This window comes from Trichoderma aggressivum (assembly GCF_033847375.1).
Source record: "Trichoderma aggressivum f. europaeum strain CBS 100526 chromosome Unknown scaffold_036, whole genome shotgun sequence".
Classification (NCBI taxonomy): domain Eukaryota; kingdom Fungi; phylum Ascomycota; class Sordariomycetes; order Hypocreales; family Hypocreaceae; genus Trichoderma; species Trichoderma aggressivum.
In genome coordinates, this window is record NW_026946402.1 from 1,181 (window position 1) to 20,028 (window position 18,848).

Sequence of the window (18,848 nt, forward strand, 5' to 3'; positions counted from 1 at the left end):
GCGCGCGTATACACACACATATACCTCGAATGCTCGTGGACGGAGAATTTCCTCATTCGTCGTTCCCGCGACAACAAAATCTTCAATTTTTCACCTCCATCTCTTCTACAGAGATTAATAACGGGGAATACAGTTTCTCGCTTTATGCCGTGTAAAACTATGAAAAATGACCTTTTCCTTTCCTACCCAGACCAAAGCCTGCACTCTTTTAGTCCTCAGTGATATCACCATACTCCCACATGCCTAGCCTGTCCTGCTTCGCCTGGCTCTCAATCTCTCGCAGGCGCTTCAGGTATGATTCAAAGGCCTTGCTGCGCTCCCACGACTTGAGCTTCTTGGGGACCATGCCGTACCCGCTCGACACAATCTCCTTATTGATGGAGTCGTTGGGGCCGGGCAGAGAGCCGTCTGCCTTGGTGTCGTACAGAGTGATGTAGCTGACATTCTCCTTGTTGTCGACAAAGTCAAAGTTGCCGACCAGTCGCTTGTTCTCAGTCAGCTCGTAAATGAAGTCGATGGCCTCCTTGAAGTAGTCGGCGCCGGTGGGCAGCTGGACAAATGACAGCGATGCGTCAATGGCTTGGGCCTTGAGTCTCTGGACACCGAACTGGCCCTGGTCTAGGCTTCGCAGATTGGACCACGCCACCTTCTCGCTGTTGCCATAGTCCACGTAGATAACCTCGGACACCTTGGCTGTGCGGTCGTTGCCTCGGACTCGGGCACGGTACCATTGCCCATCGGCAGAGAACTTGGCGGACACGAACTCGCCAGTCTTGGGGGCGTCCGTCAGGGGCTTGTTGTTCTTGGAGTCGATGTGGAATTTTCGGAAGTCGCTCATCAGAGACTCCAGAGCCGCTGTGCCCTTTCCAATCTCCTGAATCTTGAGCTTTCCGTTGGCATCAATGTTTGTGATGATGACGTCTCGGTAATCGGCCGGCTTCTTGTCCAGCGTGACTTCCGCCTCGGGAGCGTCTGCCTCGGCCTCCTCATCGACTTGCTCGTCTTGTGAAGGGTCATAGTCGTGCCACAGGCCCTTTCTGGCCTCCTTTGCCTTCTTCTCGGCTGAGAATAGCTCGGCAGAGTTGCCCGACTTCTCAGCAGAGTAGGCGTGCACTGAAGACAAGCCTTCTTCGACGAGGACCTTGGCAAAGTTCTCACGGCCAATGTACAAATCACCAATGAATCCACCGACCTTGTCCATGTCGTGGATATCCACCTCGCAGTCTCGCTGGTTGCATCGTCGGTTGGCCAGGTCGAGAGCCTCCTTGCCAAACGGCTCGCCGCCTTGTCCATCGGCGCGAGGGGCTCTGGGGCCACGAATGCCGCCCAGAACCAGTGTCAGCTTGACGTTCTCGCGAGGAATCAGAATGGTGAATCGGGAACCAGCCTTGCAGAAGTCAACAATGGCGGGCACCTTCTTCTGTCGCTGTAGGGTGGCAAGCATAATCTTTGCCTTTTGTGTGTTTTCTGAGAGATCCAGGTACTGCTTAGCCTTTTGAGGCTTTCCAGACCACATGCCCTTCTTCTCCTCCTTGGCCTTTTCCTGAGCCGCAAGCAGCTCGTCGTAGTTGGAGGCTCTGTCGGTGTCTTCTTTTCTGTGCCTGATAACAGAGGCCAATCCAGCCTCCACCAGCGCAAGGCCGATGTTCTTCCCCTTCTCGGTGACTGTGGCCACGTCTCTGGCGTCGAAGCCCTCAGTAGCGGGCTTAGTTCCGTCAACGCTTACCTTGACGTGCTTGCCAATAAGCTTTGATCGCACAAATTCCTTGGACTCGTCTCTGAAGGGGCTCTCGGAAGGCTCATTGGTACGAGGACCTCGAATGCTGCTGAAGCTGATTCTCTTTTCTGCACTGTCGGCCTTTGCCTTGACCATGATCGTATCGCCGCTAACAACCTTGGTAACGGTCATCTCCTGGTTTCCGGCTTCCGCCTTGACCACATGGTGCTTGTGCAGGCGGATTTTCTTGGACTGAGCTTGCTTCTCGGCAGCTCTCAGAGGAGCCATCTTCGCTCCCAGCATGGTTGAGTGGAAGTCGTTACACCTGGCCAGTCCCTCCTGGAGCAGAAATTCAGCAATGTTGCCTCGGGGGTGGATGACGTTGGCGACGAGTTGTCCCTGGGCGCTGGCGCCGACAATCTCAACCTTGACCTGTCGCTGGAGTAGCCTTGACTCGACGAATGCCTTGGCCTCGTTTCCAAACTCCTCGGCAGGCTGTGTGGCACCGGTGGAAGGAAGCGTACGCTCGGTGGACGGAGTTCGAATACCGGCAACAAGGGTAAGGGGCTGCACATGCTTCTTCTCCGAGAGCAGCAGTCGGACCAACAGGCGATCACCGCTCAACACCCTCTCGACGATGCCATCCACAGTCTTGCCTTTCCACTGTGTCAAGAACTCGGGGCCACCCAGGTCGTTCTGTACCTCTATGGTGCCGTTGACGCCTGACCAGAGCCCCTTAGAGGCACCCTTGGCCTCGGACTCGAGAGCACGAAGCTTCTCGAGTTTCTCAAGAAGCTCTTCCGACTCCTCTTTGCGGCCAGCATCCTCGCGGACCTTCAGCCAGCCAGCCTTGATGAGCTCATCAGGAAGGAGAGTTCCGTCCTGGAGTTGGGCAGAACCAAACTCCCTGCCGGTCGTGGGAATCGTATAGAGGACTGTGCATTGGACTGGCTTTCCGACGACCAGGTTTCGGAGATATTCACGAGATTGGAATGCGAATGGCTCGTCTCCCTCTCGCTTCAGGTGGGGAGCTGATACATAGGCAAGGGAAAAGGTGCGTTCGGCCGCGGGGTTGTTGGGGCTGGTCAGGATCAAGGTGTCGCCGCTCAAGACACTCTTGACGTTGCCGATAAAAGTCTTCGACATGATGGGCCGGTAAGGGGGAGACAAGGGGAGACCTGATTGGATCGATTCTGGTTAGCAAAGGGGTGCTGCCTTGGAGAGAAACAGCTTGTATGCAATTCAGGTGCTATTCTGGGTGTGGAGTGTGTATTTTGAGAAGGGACGAGATAGTGGGGTGACAATTGCCACGTGTAAGTGAAGTTCACAAGTGATTGAGTTGACAATGCATGTACACGACCCTTTGTGATCTTTGAAGAAACACAAGTAGCTTGGGAGTTGTCACCGCCATGCGGAGAAAGAGGGACAATGGCGAGGAGCAACAAGCGGACGGGGGTTGGAGCATCTTGGGCGTCAAACGTACCTGAGCGGAAGACCAAAAAAGAGATGGGAGGATATCTGAGGGTCTACCAAGCTGAAATCGAGCTTGGAGGGATGAATTGAGTAACAAAGGAGCAAATTGCAGAGCTGATGGAGGAAGCAACTTGAAGATGTCGTGTGCCTTTTGGAAAGGTGTCAAGACTCTTAGTACCGAGTACCTGCTGCTGTGTCAGGTTGCCGGCCAACGATGCGGTAGCTCGAGTTAGTCCGGCCTTGCTCCAGGTGGCTTCATTGTGGGGTCTTTGGAGTCCAGGGGATCTTTTGCTGGTGGACAGCGCTGGAGGGCCCCGAAACAGGCAATTAAGCGAAAACGGAGCGCGGGGCTGGCGCAACGTGTTGGGACTGGAGGGGCAGCGGAATTAAGCCCAAGGCTAGAGGTAGCTCTGGGTAACAAAGCTGGCGACTTGGAGGCAAACGAGCAAAGACCATGGCCAGAATCTACCTGTCCAGTACCTTGATATGGAGGTTACACAGCATTTGGAGAATATAACGCGGGCTGGCATCTTTTGAAATGGCGGCGATGAACCACTGCAGCCATCCGCGAGCTAGAAAGCAGCAGCCCGAGGCAAGATCCAGTTCGATGTGATGTAATTGCGCTTATGGGCATTACCCCTCCATCGGCACCAGACTCGCGATGGAGCTTGTGTACACGATCCAGGAACGCTTCTCGCAGGCTCTTTTCAATTTCTTGAATTGTTTATTTGGCTGTTTACTACTATATGACTATAACTACCTAGAGCACATGTCGACCCGAGCTGCATACATTCAGTCGCTCTTTAGATTTGTTTCAATCTGCAAGGAGCTTGGGTCAAGCATAGCTACAGTGCTTTTTGACGAACTTAAGCAGAGATGCCGATAACACCTAAGTAACACCCGCGTTAGTATTCGGACAGTCCTTGAACCACATCCAATGGATTACGTACCGCAAGCAGGGCGAGGGCCAGCGTTGCCAGTCTTGAGGGACTCCTCGTTGTCACCCTTGCCGAGATCGTCGGTGCCGGCGTGGACGACAACGGTGCGCTAAGCAGTGGATGATTAGCAGACTTTCGCGGGACAATACTGAAAGGACGCTCTCTTACGCCAATGACGCTGTTGGGGCCAATCAGCTGGACAAGAGAGTCGGTGATGGTACCCTTGGCGTTACCCTGAGCATCGGTCTCGATGTTACCGAGGTCACCAACGTGACGGGCCTCATCAGAAGGAGAGCCGTGAGTCTTGTTGAAGGGGTTGACTGTCGGGTTGGTTTGGCGAGTCAGCAAAGCCGGTCTGATTTGAAGGAAGACACTCCGCTTCGGGGCAACTTACAGTGAGGGCCGGCAGAGGTGCAGCCGTTGGTGTTGTCACCAAAGGTGTGGATGTGGAAGCCACGCTTTGCGTTGGCGTCGTTGCCGGTGATGTCGTAGGTGATGGTGGTAGGGGCACCCTCCGAGGCCTGCTCGAAGATGACGGTGCCGGAGACCTTGGCGTCTCCTCGGAGGACAGTGACTGCAGCGAGCGATCAGATTAGCCAGATGCGTCGTTGACGGCACGAATAGCTGGGCTATCAAGGGACACGCCAGCTTCTCAATGGACGAGAGCCAGGGCCGCCGTTGTCCATCAAGGTTGCGGCGCGGCCCGCGCTCCATCGAGGCCGTTTGAGCACAAAAACCCCCTCAAACGAGCGCAGGAGGAGGCGAGGCACGGCATGGCGCCCCCCCTTGACTAGCGACAGCTATTTACCTATATATATTCGGGGCAAGGCGCTGGCTGGCTTTTGAGAGCTGGGCGGGCTTGGGTGATGTCTTACCGGCTTTGACCATTTTGGCGGTGGTGTTTACAATTGCTTCGTTTCAACGGAGAGCTACTGATGACGATGATGAAGAGGTGGAGAGGACAGAGTTTTGGAGAGGAACGGACCAGCGAAAAAGGCAGCTTTTGGCCGCTCCGGAGTTACGAAATCAAGCTCGTTCCAGGGTGGGGGGAGGTGCTCCGAGTCCGAGGCACTTCCTTTGTCTGCCGTTTGCATTCTACTGCGAACTACTACTGGCGCTGCTAACAATTCCGGGACCCGTCACAAGTCCCATATTGCTACTGAAGTGTCCAGTAAAGGCGTACGGAATTGGTGAGGGGGAAGTATTTGGAGCTTCTCGGGAAGCTCTGGCAGCTCCGTTTCTGCCCCGCCTGCGGATTGGCGTCATCCTGACTTGCAGACGGTGTCACTCCAAAGCCGAACCGCTAGACTAACAAATGCAAAGCCCGCTGACAAATGACGACACGGCGAGCGATTCCGCAATGCGCCCGATTTTGAGCATCATTATTAACGGCGGGTAATCATGGCCGAGGGCAGCGGTTCCGATAAAGGAAGCAGAAGCGCAAATACTGGACGCAGATGGGCGTCTGTCGAATCAACATTTGATGTCAACCCCTCCCTCCCTCCACTTATCCTGATTGGACGAGAGCCAAGGGAAATACTGTAAACGTACGGGCGGTTTATTAACATCCATACAGCACGGAGTGCATAAAACTACGTTTCAGCTGCAGCTTTACTGCCCAAAGTTCACAATTGTATTGAATGCAATGCTTATATTCATTCAATCAGATACTCGCCCCGCTATGCTTTACGTCTCGAATCACGACACCACTCTTCTCATCTCGGGGCCGTATCAGACAAGGAAAACTCTCGGGATGACTCGTCAATCCACCGGTCAACTCAACCACTGGTATGATTTCAGCGCCGCTCGCGTCCTTTTCCCTCTCGATACTCATGGTGCTCAACATAACTGCGACCACAAGCCATATCGTAGCCTCTGCAAAATGTTGACCAACACATACCCTTCTGCCAAAGCCAAACTGCCCATTCGGTAGCGGCTCTCCTCGGCCACCTTCCTCCAAGGAAAAGTAGCGATCTGGGTCAAAGTCATCGGGATTTTTATAAACTGCCTCGTCGTAGGCCATGGCACGAGTATTGGCATAGACAAATGAGCCGGCAGGTATGAGATAGCCGCGATAGAGATCATCTTTAAGTGACCGATGAGGAACACCCATTGGGCTCACAGGAGACCATCGAAAGGTCTCCTGGACGATGAAGTCGATGTATTGCAGATTGGGTCTATCGTCAAATGTAGGCAGTCGATTTCTTCCCACCACTTGATCCAGTAAGCGCCGGGCTTTGCTTTGGACCTCGGGATGTAACACCATGCTGAGTATAAACACGACCAATGTGCTCCAGGTGGTATCTTGGGCGGCTGCAAATACAGCAGCGCCGGCACCCTTTACGTCTTCCTCGGATACATCAGGAGCCCGGCCCTGCTGTACTTGGCTTTCCCGTTGGTCTATCATCTCTTGCACTAGAGATTGTGCTCGAGTCCTTGAAGCCATGATGGTCTCGTATGGTTTATCGCGCAAGTTGGCAATGGCAAATCTCCATTGGTTGGCAAATTTGAGAGATCGATCATGAAGGAAACTCGGCAGATGCCTGAACAATGGAAAGAAATCGACTGGCGTCCCGGCCGGAGCTCCTCCATGACCCAATGCATAGCTCGCGTCCTCCGCAAGTTGAATAAAGGGGTCCGTATCCGTCTCAATCTTGATACCAAATCCTACCCCAAGAGCAATGGCCGTAGAAAACCGTCGAAGAACCATTTCCCATTCTGCTGGCTTGTCCATGACTCCTCTGAGCAATGCCATTGCCTCTCGCTCTTGCAAATAGCGGTATTGTCCAATGTTGCTTTTTTGAAAGCTCCTTTGCAGAATACGACGGTGCAACCTGAATGAAGAGCCCCATCTGAGGAAAGTGAGCGTTTTATGCCATCCCATGACTTCAAAAAGAACAAATCGAGGGCGGTCGCAGTAGTTGGCTCCACGCTTATCGAGAAGGTCGGTGGCTGCTTGGACGGAGTTGAGGACAATGACCGGCTGACCCAAAACATTGAACGATAGGATATCGGATTTGTACTCTTGGGATAGTTTCATATAGAAGTATTCTGGATAGGCGGTAGGTATAATGCGCAGATGGCCTAGAAACAATTCTCCTGGAGGTCCCGGGGGTAATGGGCCGAGTTGTTTCCTCATTTGATATGCCATGATTTTGCCAGCAATAAAGATGAGGAGTAATATTAAGGAAGCCAGGCCGAGAGGGCTGTTTAATAATAATTTCGTAACCGCCATTATGGTTTGCAAGAGTTCTCCCTGAGAGATATAGCCGTAATGCGAGGAAATGCAAGCATAACCTAGCCCGCCGTTTTGTCTTACAGGTCGTATTTGGAGATAGGGTTAAAGATTGTAATAAGCTTAATTAGAGCCTGGTAAAACGAGATTCAACGCATTGTTCCTTCTTGAGAGACCATGAGAGATTGATGTAGAAACAGAAAGAGAATATCAGAGCTACATAGGTTCGTTTTTGTATCCAACTAAAGCCCGGATCTTCGTGACAATTGACGTGGCAATCCGTGAGAGGCGGAAGTTGCTATACGTGTTACCTATTAGAGGTCTGAGACAAGACGCAACGTCTTGACAAGTAGTTCCCGTGGTCATGCATAGGAAACGCTGCACTCAAGACAAATAAAACCGGCAGTGGTTCCATCAAAAAACAACCCTAGAACCAGACACCGCTTCTTGGTGTTCTCTAATGTTATACTGTCTTTATGGCATGCTGCCCGGCCATTCGCCAAGATCTGGCAGCACAGATGTCATAATGGAAGCTCAAGAGGCAATGTATACAATTACTGGTATAGGAAACAGATGAGTAATTCGCAGTCTGTATCATTGAATTCTTTGGTCGAGATCCAACTGACGAAAGAGGTGGAATCGGAACCCGGCATCGCCCCGTTTTTCCTTGCCTGCGGTAAGCTGATATAGCGGGCCATGCATCCCATCATAATGAGCATAGAAGATAGTCACGAAAACGTTGATAACGGTTCGCGAGGATGTGATTTATAGAATATGACCAGACCATACGAAATTGTTCTTGCAAAAGATGACTTCTATATTCTCCTGTCGAATGCCATAGGGAGACTGATATCTACGGCGTACATCGGCACGGAGCGGTCCGGGTGGGGCTGGAACTGGAAGCCACTGTCTCTGCTGGGGAGAATCATTGCACACGCAAGATATTGAAGTTATAGTAGTAATTCAGCTGCTGTTTTGCCTACGAATACACACACATCGCACAAGTGCACAGTGATTTACATCCACTTCGCAGAGCGATACATACCTGGGTGTCAAAGCCCGCCAGCTGGTGGATGATTAGACCTGGAGGCGCTGTATGACATCAGCAGGCTGTGTGACGGGCTGTGAACATGATTCCGTCGAGGCAAACTGTGTTGCCTACATAGCATGCGTCCATTGCTTAATCCCGAATGAGACGTCGGTGACGCAGGTAGCATTGTTGGCTACACAAGCGTTTACTTACGGTATGCATCTTGGCCGTGAGGGCATGGTGTTGTCGCAAGATATACCCGTGATGCTGAGATAGTGTCTGAGTCTGCAGGGGTACGGCAGGTGAGTGATGGGGAGAATATAGTACGGAGTGGTCACGAAGCAAACAAGTTCTAGTACTTGACTTGGGTTCAAATGACCCGGAGCACTATCGTTATCGAAAATTAACCACCGGCCCTCTTTGTTGAGTTTTTTCACCGAGGTTTTCTGGGGGGTCACTCAGGGTAGCATAGCATCCTCGTATTGCTTGGGCACCCTCCATCCCAAGAGGTCACGGACCCTGTAATGGCGTGTTCCTGTTTCAACCAAGTTTCGACGCCATATTACTAGATTGGAGAGGGAGGGAGGCCTTCTGCTGTTGGGGCCACGAGCCATTGGTCCGGTCCAATGCTCCCGCAGAGGCTCACCCTGTCGTATTGTATATGTAGTAATAGCGAATATGGGACTACTAATGTTGTTCTTCTCTTAAGCCATGATGAGTATAATCTCGGCGCTACAGGATACATGTAGGCACGAGTACGCATTTCTTGGCGCAATACGCACTGTCCTGCTTGCTGGATGTGCCTGAATGTGTACAAGTGACAGCGGTGCTGATCCTCATCAGCCGCCACTTTCGGGCCCTTACTTGCTCGTATATACGAAGTACCTGGTGCCTCGTACCCCATGGCAAGGCGCTGGTGATACAGTGCCAATTAAACACATCCGGTGCTCCCCCTCCAAAACTTCAGAGGCAGCCAGATACTGGCTCGGCGATCCGAGGCCTGAGAGCGACACTTCGTATCCAGTCAACGTGTTTCCTCTCTTCTTTTGCAGAGAAAGCGCGCTCCACGTGTTTCCATTGCTGCAAACCGCGGTTTCCATCGTCGAAATGCCCTCGTCCGCTTTATAGCAAGGTGCCCGTAAGCGATATTTAATTTTAGTCGATCCGTGGATGTGCGATTACCGGCAGCGACACCAGCCGGGGGGGCTCCGGCGTAGGGTCATACAGTATTTAGCTATCCATGGAAGTGTTGAGGTTGCTGCTTCTCCAGGGACTATCTATACCAGCAGACTCTGTACGAGTACACATAATTCGCTAGCTTCAAGTGCCCGTAAGCTTTTTATAGAAGAAGAAGAACAAGGGCCCCATTCCTGGTCTGGTGTGCAAATGCATGTCAAAGACGCTACGCTACGCTCCATGCAACCAAGAGCGACTCTTCACCCAGGTTTCACATTGATCCAATCGATTTTATAGCGCCTCCAGCGTTCTCCAGCCGGTCCCAGGCCCCGTGGTTCCCAGGCTTGGCAGCTGTCTCCAGCGCACAACCACCCCCAAGGCGTTTTGCTGTCAATGTAAGCCTCCTCTTTTGAGGCTTCATCGAAGCGCCATCTTCCCGCAACACGGCTGACTGGCGTCGACGGGTTCCTCTCTGTGTCAGGGCCTATTTTTGATTTCTTCCCAATCCTCGCGCCCTGCGATCGGCATTGCGAGAAGAAGCTCCAGCGCCGTGGCTAGTGGCTTTGGCTTCTCATTCGCATTAGCACAGCCAACAGAGCAGAACCTCTTGCGACTCAGCCCAGCTTCGCGCAAACTCCACCTGTCGGGCTGTCCTGTCAGCCTTTCGGAGACAACGGAGGGGAATTCGTTCGAGCAGCCTAGTCGTCTGCTGCTGCTTTGCATTTGATGCCGCTCCTTGCTCGCTCTGCCACGTTATCGCGATAAAGTTGACCCGTGAGGCTCGTCTGGTCTGGTCTCGTCTCGGACAGCCCACCCCCTCCAAAAAAAATCAAGGCGTCAGCTGCTGCTGAGCTCCCGTGTCGCCGAACGCTTCCCTCGACTCACCACCAACAATGTCCTTTCGAAACCACGAAGGTGGCCGGTACGGGCAAGTCCCGCCAGTCCAATATCCAGTGGCAGGCCAGCAGCCAGCGGAGCAGCACGGCATGACCCGCCAAGCCAGCTTCAACTCGGGCGACGATGGCACCTACTATGAGGGCCACGGCCATAACCATTACAACCCGGCCATAACGCACCGGCCCGCGCCCAGCGAAGATGATCTCTTCATATCGAGCCCGACCAACTACCCGCCCGGCCGGTCACCGTCTGGCTCTGGCAGCGCCCTGTCTGGATACACTCACCAGTACCAACAGGAACAGCCGCCGCCCACGCCTTCGCACGCTGCGTACAACCCCCAGACGTTTGCCCAGCCTTCCAACTTCCATCGTTCTCAGTCGACCAATATACCACTACATCAACAGACCATGTCGTCGCGATACTCTGCGTCTTCGTCGAGCTCGAACAACACCTATGCCAGCCCCCCGTCGAACAACTACGCCCCTCAGACATACAACCCCGCCGCCTATGCTTCCGCGGCGCCACAGCGACATCCCACGTATCACGGATACAACAACAGCCATGATCAGTCCTATGGCGCCGGAGCTGGGCAGGTATCGCCGTCCTTCCCGCCTCAGTCTCCTGGCGTGCCATATCCTACGCACTCTCCAACAAGAGCGGCCTCATACCAACAGACCATGCCTACAAGTCCATCTTCATTCGCTACTCAGTCACAGTCCTCGGTATATGCCTCTCCGGGCTACGGTGCTGGATACGGTTCCAACGGTGGCAGCCCGAGCCCCGCAGCTTTCTCTTCCAACTCTCAGGCTCCGTATCCCACGACCTCCCACATGCCGGCATACCCCACGAATGATGGCGGTGCCTACTTTAATAACAGGCCCGGTCGGTCGGACTCACAAGGCTCCTCCTTGGCGTCGCCATATATGCAACCTCTTGGATCTCCCGGGATAACGAGACACCCGACAAATGCCCCTCTGCCGAATCGACCTATGGCTGACCTGCCCGAGGAAGCAACCCCATGGGATGCCAATGGCCGGCCACTGCCTCAACCTCATTACCGCGACGATGAACCCTATGACCAGGAGAGTATCATGCAAGAAATCGAAGCTGAACTAGGAAGGGGAGATGGCCGGTCGGAGCCTCGGCCACTCCCTTCGCCACTCGCTTCCAATGGCCAGATGACTCTTGCCCACCACCCATCAAGCAGGATGGCGGCCCAACCCGTGTATGAGGATGGGAATGACTCTGATGATCTGGAGGGAGCTGCTGGCGTCCTGGCAATGCAGCAGGCTGAGCTAGAAGAAAGACGGTTCAGTGGAAGTACCTTCATATATAATGATGCGCCCACCATTGCACACCCCCCACAATCCAACCCGCTTCCCCCGCCACCCGAAGAGCAAGATAATAGCAGCGATAGTGACTTTGGGGGATTCATGGACCTTGGGGGCCTCAGTGGTGGTTATGCGGGCACACTTACGTACGGCAACGATATTGGAAACTACACAGGCTCTTCCTTCTCACAAGAATCATCACGGCCTCTACCAACGCCGGGTCAAGCCCGACCTGCGCAGGTGGACTATGGAGACACAGGTGGCCTACAGGCACCTCGTGCCAAGCGGCTCAGTTTCGACGAAGGCGACGAGAGAGTCTCCATTCATTCACACCTCAGTGGAACCGACTCCCCGTCAAAGGATGACTACGAAGACCTATTTTATCACCCTGGCCTGTCGAACCGACCGCTACCATCCCTCCCTCCAGCTCCGGGATCTGACACCAGTTCCATGACTTCTGGGCAACTTACCAGCCGCCCCGGCTATCATTCCTACTCTCGAAGTCAGCAGCTTGATAATCCAGAGAACTTTTATGCCAATGCCAATAACTCTAGTATTTCGCATCAGCCCGAGCGATCAGTTTCCCTGGCGGGATACAGTCACACCCCACAGGTGCAAGCACCTGCAAGATCAAGGACTGATGCTGCTGAAGAGCGGAGGAAGATGGCTAGGCAACAACAGACGACCCCCGGAATGCCAATTACCGAGCACGATGCTGGCATGAATCCTCCCGCGGGAGGCTTTGACAGCATTACCCTGCCCAGCGGTGGTAGAAAGAAGAAGTTTATCCCATCGAAACTTACGCCGACAGATTTCAAACGATGCCCCGAACCCTGGGCGCTTAGTGGCATCGAGGCTTGGATCCGTGAGATGGCTGAAGGAGAGCTTGACCTGAGAGAGAAGCTTGTCGAGGAGGCGCTGACCATGTTGTTTACGTACAAAGTTCCGACCATGAACGTCGCTGATGCTGAAGCTCTGAGCACCGCCATACTGTCTCAGATGCTCAAGTCCGGCGTCCTTTTGCCAGACGAAGAATGGATCAAGTTCGGAAATGGTCACATCTCGGGAGTTTTCTTCCAGTTGGCTGGGTCTGGATGCTACGCGCCCAAGTTGCATGATATCGAGATCAGTGGCCGTTGCTATTCCAGCCATTGTATGCGTACTCTCAAAAAGGTGGATCTTGAAGGCTTGACGGAGAAACCGGCGGACGACTGGCACGTCTTTTATAAGCTGACCAAAGAAGACATCGATTCTCGGTCAAAGAAGGAGGTGGAACGCCAAAACATCTTGCACGAAATTGTCACTGGTGAGGAGTCCTATATCAAGCAGCTGAAGATCTTCCGTATGCTGTACAGAGACGAGTTGCGCAATAAGCAACCGCCTATTCTTAACCCCGACAAGCGCGACAAGTTTCTCACAGCAGTCTTTGGAAAGCTTGATACGGTATTACGCATCAACAAAGATCATCTTCTGGCGCAGCTCAAGTATCGTCAGCAGGAGCAGGGCCCCTGGATCGTCGGCTTCAGCGACATCTTCCGGGAGTGGATTCGGAAGGCCAAGACTGACTACATTGAGTATGCGACCCAATACCCTCGTGCTGCGTACATGATACGCAGGGAGGCTGGCAAAAATCTCTTGTTCAAGAAGTTCTTGGAAGACAAACAGAAAGACAAGGCAGGTCTGAAGCAAGATTGGACTCACTTCCTCATCACTCCGCTGCAGCGTCTCCAACGTTATATCCTCCTGCTGGAAACAGTGGAACGGAAAATGGCGGGAGAGAGCGAAGAGATGACGATTCTCAAGAGAGCCATTGAAGAGATTCGTGTGGTTACTTTGGAATGTGATGGCAAGGTCGCCGAGACGAACAAGAGGGTGGAAATGACGGAGCTCGACAGGATGCTCATATTACGGCCGGGATTCCAGGCTTTGCTGAACCTTGACCATCTCGGCAGGGTTCTTATAATACAGGGTGACTTGCAGCGGTTGAGCTCAAGCGGCATCAAATGGGTGGACACTCATGCCTTGTTGTTTGACCACTATCTCATTTTGGCCAAGGTGGTGGTCTCTAGAGATGGCAGAGGAGAGAAGAAGTATGATGTTTCCAGAGAAGTAAGTTTGCCCGCCCCCCCCCTCCTTTTCCAACTTTGAAGACGAAAATGCTCATCGCAGTAGCCTATACCAATGCCTCTTTTATTCCTGGAAAGCATGAACGACGATCCCGTTATCAAACAGAAGGGAATCACAGCTCCTCTGGCCAGGACAACAGCCGTCGGACCAGCTGCTGGATCGACCACTCAGCTCAGCTCCCGGCCAGGCCTGGAGCACACTGCGACAAACTCTACGACTGGCTCAGCAACGACGCTCACGCCAACACAATCCAATGATGTTGAGGGCAACATTCTTTACCCCTTCAAGATTAAGCATCTAGGTCATGAAGTGTACACGTTGTATGCGTCATCCGCTCGGGATCGGGCAGACTGGTGCTCAAAGATTGTTGAGGCGAAAACGGAACACGCCAAGGGGTTGTTCTCTCAGAATGCGGAGCCTTTTAGGCTTCGTGTTCTTGCCGACGCTGCATTCCACTACGACATCAGCTCTCCTCATGCAAGGTCTGCCGGCGTTCCGGTTGTCAAGGGCACACCGCTCGACCGGGCAATCGAGGAACTAGAAGGCGTTCTTGGTTCTGCACAGGGCGTCGCTCCCGTATGCCGTGCCCAAGTGAATTGCGCTACGGCCTTTTCGGCGTTTGGCAAGGCTGTTATTGCAATAGGAACTGACTATGGCATCTACATCGCCGACCCTTCGAACCCGCGAGGATGGACTCGAGTAAGTAGATCCGAAATTTTGTTTATTCCAACGAGATGAGTACTAACAATGAGAAACAGACGGTCCAAATCGCTAGGGTCACGCAAATCGCCGTCTTGGAAGAGTTCAACGTGTGCGTTGTGATTGCAGACAAGTCATTAATCTCCTATCCGTTGGATGTAATCGCCCCGGTTTCAGAATACGCTCCGCCGGTCAATGATAACCCCAGACGAGCTCCCCAGAGGCTGGCGAAGGATGTTACATACTTTGCAACGGCCAGGATGAAGGACCGGACCCTGCTCTTCCACAAACGAAAGGAAGGCTTGCACACCATGTTCAAGGTCCTCGAACCCATCCTTCAGAAATCTTCGGAAAAGAAGTCGCGATTTTTTGGTAGAGGCAAGGGTGCCTCCGGAAGTGCCGAGTCATTCCGTGACTTTGACGAGTTCTTCTTCCCCACGGAGTGTTTCTCCTTGAGTCTTTTCCAGACCTATGTCGCCGTGTCCACAGCCAAGGGTATCGAGATGTTGACGCTCGACAAGAAACAACCCATCTCCATCCCGGATCTCAAAGCACCGGCAATTGCTAATATTGCCAATCGTATCCGAGAACAGCACCCATTGGGCATGTTCCGGTTGAACGAGAACGAATTCATCCTAACGTATGAAGATTGCGCTGTGTATGTCGACAAACACGGTGACGTCAGTAGGACTCTCATCATGGAATACACGGGCAAGCAGAAGAAGGCCAAGGGCGCAACCATGTACGGACAGTACCTGATTCTGTACAACGATGACTACGTCGAGGTTCGAAATGCCGACAACGGGCGGTTGCGGCAGATCATTGCTGGGCGGGACGTGCGACTGATCGACTTTGGGGTCCGCGGCCCGACTGGAGACAACGCGGCCCAGGCGTCGCAAGTGTATGGACACAATGGCGGGCTGTCCACGGCGGGTGACGTTTCTAAGGGAACCGTCAAGATCGCCATGTCGCACCCGGAGCTGTCTGGAAGACAGATCATTCTGGAGATGCTTCTCAATGACGGACACGTCGAGTAATGAGATACGCGCGGTTAATGGACATGCAGAGGGACGCTGTACGGATGGAACCATGTCGACGTCCCCTGTTCTTTAGCCCGTGAAGAACCAGCATGGTTGGTTTTCATGGCAGCATTATTTGCCTTGTTCTTCGGGCTTCTTTCGGTGTTGTCCCACCCCCTTTGGCAGGATGCGGTTGACAGAGGGGTTAAAGAGGGCTGCCCACCATCCGAATGATGGGATGTTGGCCGGAACCTCTTTTTTTTTTTTTTAATACAGGCTTCTTCTACAGTTTTTTCTTTATCCATTCCCCGCGGGGGTTCAGGATCATTAGATTCATGACCCCTCCCTCTTATTTTACTCTTTTTCTTTTTCTCTTTTCTCTTTTTGCGTGGCGCTGGTGGGAAGACGGTTTATGGGGTGGAAGAAGCACGTCTGTTGAGAGAAGGACGAGGCTTCTGAATGGTCATTTCCTCTTCTTCATATCTTTTTCTTTGATACAAAATGTAGGAGATCTGTCTAGGTAATAGTCTGCTGGGAGAGTCGTGCCTTATACCACTATACATCTTTGGAATATATGAGCAGTTTGTCATGACTTTGTCACATCTCGAGGATAATTTACGAGCTTCTCGGAGAACTTGCACATGGAAATCACTGTCGGATAGGGCATGTGTAATTGCTTCTAGCGCCCTACGCAGCTATCCGATCCAAAAAAAAAAAAAAAAAGTTGTCAAAGAACAAAGTAAAATCCCGATGTTGCCAATCGGTGAGAACACAATAAAGAAAAAGCCCTCCTCTAGGCGATAAAAGCAAAGCACGTACAAGCAACCCTTATAACATTGCCCCTCGGAAAATAGCGCAGGTAAGCCTGCTCTGCTCCCCTCTATGTTGTTTTCGTTGGTCGAGAAACTCTTTGCGTGATGGTGACTATCAAGCTCGAGACTTTGTTTTTCATGATATCGCGAAATGATGTATTAGGTATACCAACCATGCTTTCCCCCTCCACTCTCAGTATTCATCTCTCAGGTTCAAAAACACCCCTCCATCTTTAAGCCTTGGCCTTGGCCTCGACGGCAACCTCTTCGCCATCCTTCTTGGACATGTTGTGCATGGTAATACGAGAGATTTGCGCAATTCCGACCAGAGCGAGGAAGAAGTTGACGGCAGCAAGCCTATACCAGTGAAGGAATTGTGTCAGTGATCTATTCCGCATCATATTCCCCTCTTCGGAGAAGGGAGAAGGGCGAGCATCGGAGATTAGGACAAACTTACAGCACGTTCTTGGGCTTGATGATCAAGCACCATCGCGTCCAGATGAGACCGGTGCACATGAGGGAGAAGTTTTGCGCAAAGGACAGCTTCTCGGCAGGACGGGCCAGATCGGAGATGCCAGCCAAGACGAGAGCCCACTGCGGGAGTGCTTCAAGTCAGCAACCACATTTCGGTCGGCCACGGACATAAGGGGTTTATGTATGGGCACGTCCAAACAACACAAAAGCAAGTGCACGTAAACGGACGACAAGATGATATCGCTGCAGAGCAACAACAATAACCGGATGACAAAAAGGGCAAACGGAAAGACAAGTAACAGATTTCCTTGCTCACCTTCATGACGGGGGCCCAGAAGTGCACCGTCCTGATGCCGACCTCGCTCTCCCACGCCTTCTTGAACCAGCTGGTCGACTGCTGCTGCTGCTCCGACGCCGTGCTCTGCCACCGCTTGCCCTGCTGGCGGAACTGGTTGCGGAACATTTGCTGCGCCTGGCTGTTGAAGAAGGGCGAAGGGCCGGCGGCGCCCTGGCGGAAGAGCGGCCGGGCGGCGCGCAGGATGTTGCTCGTTGGGGCCATGGCTTTCGGTTCTGCTGGTGTTCGTTATCTCGAGTCAGCTTTCTTTCTTTCCTTTCCTCCTTGATCTTGATGACTGCTTGGCCATCTTCTTGTGTTCGGAATGAAAAGGACAAAGTAACTCTTTCTGCAAAATGAAGCAAAAACTCACGGTGAATGTGTCGGTGACAAATGAATCAACGAGGGAAATCCTGCGCGTAAGCCGAGAGAGTTGCAGCAAGCCAGAAAGATGAAAAGAGAGCAGAGCCGAACGGACGTGTTTCTGGTTCCCCAGCAGCTCCGAACAATGGCGACCGGGATTCACCCGGCCGCAGCGACACCGGACTTTACTTTATGCACCCGAACGCAAAGCATTTATGTACATACGCCAGAAATTGTGCATTGACTAGAAAAAAGTTATGCAACAAACCGTGCACAACGTTACCAAAGCAGCTACACTACATACTACATACTCTCTCTATCAAACTGCCATCTTGAACGCAGCGCTTCCAAGAAACAATTCATTCCCAAAACCTCCCACCTCCTCCCCAATTCAACGCCTCCCCCCCCCCCCCCCCAAAAAAAAAAATGTCCGCCAAGTTCGCCTTCGCAAAGTCCCTCAAGGAGGTGCGCTTCCTCTTCTGCCAAACCTCCGAGCAGAGCGCCGCTGTCCGGTACGCATATAAACCCTCCCGAAAACTCCCTCCCCAGCCAAAACACCTTCATTCGGCGACAACCACGACAGTTGCAAGCGAATTCCTTGGCCAGATTCCATAATATAGCTGTTCAATTGCTGCTATATAAGCAGCTAGCTAGCCAGCTCAAGCTTCACAACCAAGAGCGCATTTTACACTTTACACATACACACGCCCTCATGGTGGGGGGGAGAGAAGATAACAGAAGAAAGCATTCATTATACAAAAGACTGACCGGAAGCTTTCACATTCTAGATCTTTCCTCACAAAACAATACCCCGCCATCAAGCAGGCAAACCCAAACACCCCGATCCTCCTCCGCGAAGCCGCCGGCACCCTCCCCAAAGTCTACGCCAGATTCGGTACGTTCGTCGCAATACTTTCCCCCCTTCCAGCGCCAGAAAGACGGGCTCGATATAGAAACAAATGGAAGGAAAGGGGAACAATGGAACCATCTGCTAACGATGGACGTTACTCTAGATTTCGGTACCGAAAAGTCACAGTCTTTGGAAGGTCTGTCAGACAAGCAGATCGAGGATACCGTTTCAGGGCTGGTGACAAAGGCATAAATGTGACAAAACACTGTATATATATATATATATAAAAGAAGAGCTTGTCTGCATAGCTTTGAATGCGTTCGAGGAAGAGAGAAACAAAGATATCAAATGGCGTAACGGTATATGCGCTACC

At 52.5% G+C, this 18,848-nt stretch overlaps 6 protein-coding genes across 6 annotated transcripts; 2 read left to right on the top strand and 4 right to left on the bottom strand.

Annotated features, from left to right (window-relative positions):
• Positions 1–208: 208 nt before the first annotated feature.
• Triagg1_7793 (uncharacterized protein) lies at positions 209–2,863 on the bottom strand (the record flags this gene model as incomplete). The annotated part of the gene is made up of 1 exon (XM_062902567.1): positions 209–2,863. The coding sequence occupies one exon, from the start codon at positions 2,861–2,863 to the stop codon at positions 209–211; it is 2,655 nt and encodes an 884-aa protein (XP_062753126.1).
• Positions 2,864–4,056: 1,193 nt separating this feature from the next.
• On the bottom strand, positions 4,057–5,016 carry Triagg1_7794 (uncharacterized protein; the record flags this gene model as incomplete). Its single annotated transcript, XM_062902568.1, has 5 exons — positions 4,057–4,079; positions 4,141–4,237; positions 4,297–4,448; positions 4,523–4,702; positions 5,004–5,016. 5 exons carry the CDS (start codon positions 5,014–5,016, stop codon positions 4,057–4,059), a joined length of 465 nt encoding a protein of 154 aa, XP_062753127.1.
• Positions 5,017–5,791: 775 nt separating this feature from the next.
• On the bottom strand, positions 5,792–7,267 carry Triagg1_7795 (uncharacterized protein; the record flags this gene model as incomplete). Its single annotated transcript, XM_062902569.1, has 1 exon — positions 5,792–7,267. One exon carries the CDS (start codon positions 7,265–7,267, stop codon positions 5,792–5,794), a length of 1,476 nt encoding a protein of 491 aa, XP_062753128.1.
• Positions 7,268–10,462: 3,195 nt separating this feature from the next.
• Positions 10,463–15,660, top strand: Triagg1_7796 (uncharacterized protein; the record flags this gene model as incomplete). The annotated part of the gene is made up of 3 exons (XM_062902570.1): positions 10,463–13,906; positions 13,970–14,623; positions 14,683–15,660. 3 exons carry the CDS (start codon positions 10,463–10,465, stop codon positions 15,658–15,660), a joined length of 5,076 nt encoding a protein of 1,691 aa, XP_062753129.1.
• Positions 15,661–16,687: 1,027 nt separating this feature from the next.
• Positions 16,688–17,487, bottom strand: Triagg1_7797 (uncharacterized protein; the record flags this gene model as incomplete). Its single annotated transcript, XM_062902571.1, has 3 exons — positions 16,688–16,811; positions 16,912–17,048; positions 17,245–17,487. 3 exons carry the CDS (start codon positions 17,485–17,487, stop codon positions 16,688–16,690), a joined length of 504 nt encoding a protein of 167 aa, XP_062753130.1.
• A 564-nt stretch (positions 17,488–18,051) lies between these two features.
• Triagg1_7798 (uncharacterized protein) lies at positions 18,052–18,727 on the top strand (the record flags this gene model as incomplete). The annotated part of the gene is made up of 3 exons (XM_062902574.1): positions 18,052–18,137; positions 18,414–18,520; positions 18,639–18,727. 3 exons carry the CDS (start codon positions 18,052–18,054, stop codon positions 18,725–18,727), a joined length of 282 nt encoding a protein of 93 aa, XP_062753131.1.
• Between the last annotated feature and the right edge of the window lie 121 nt (positions 18,728–18,848).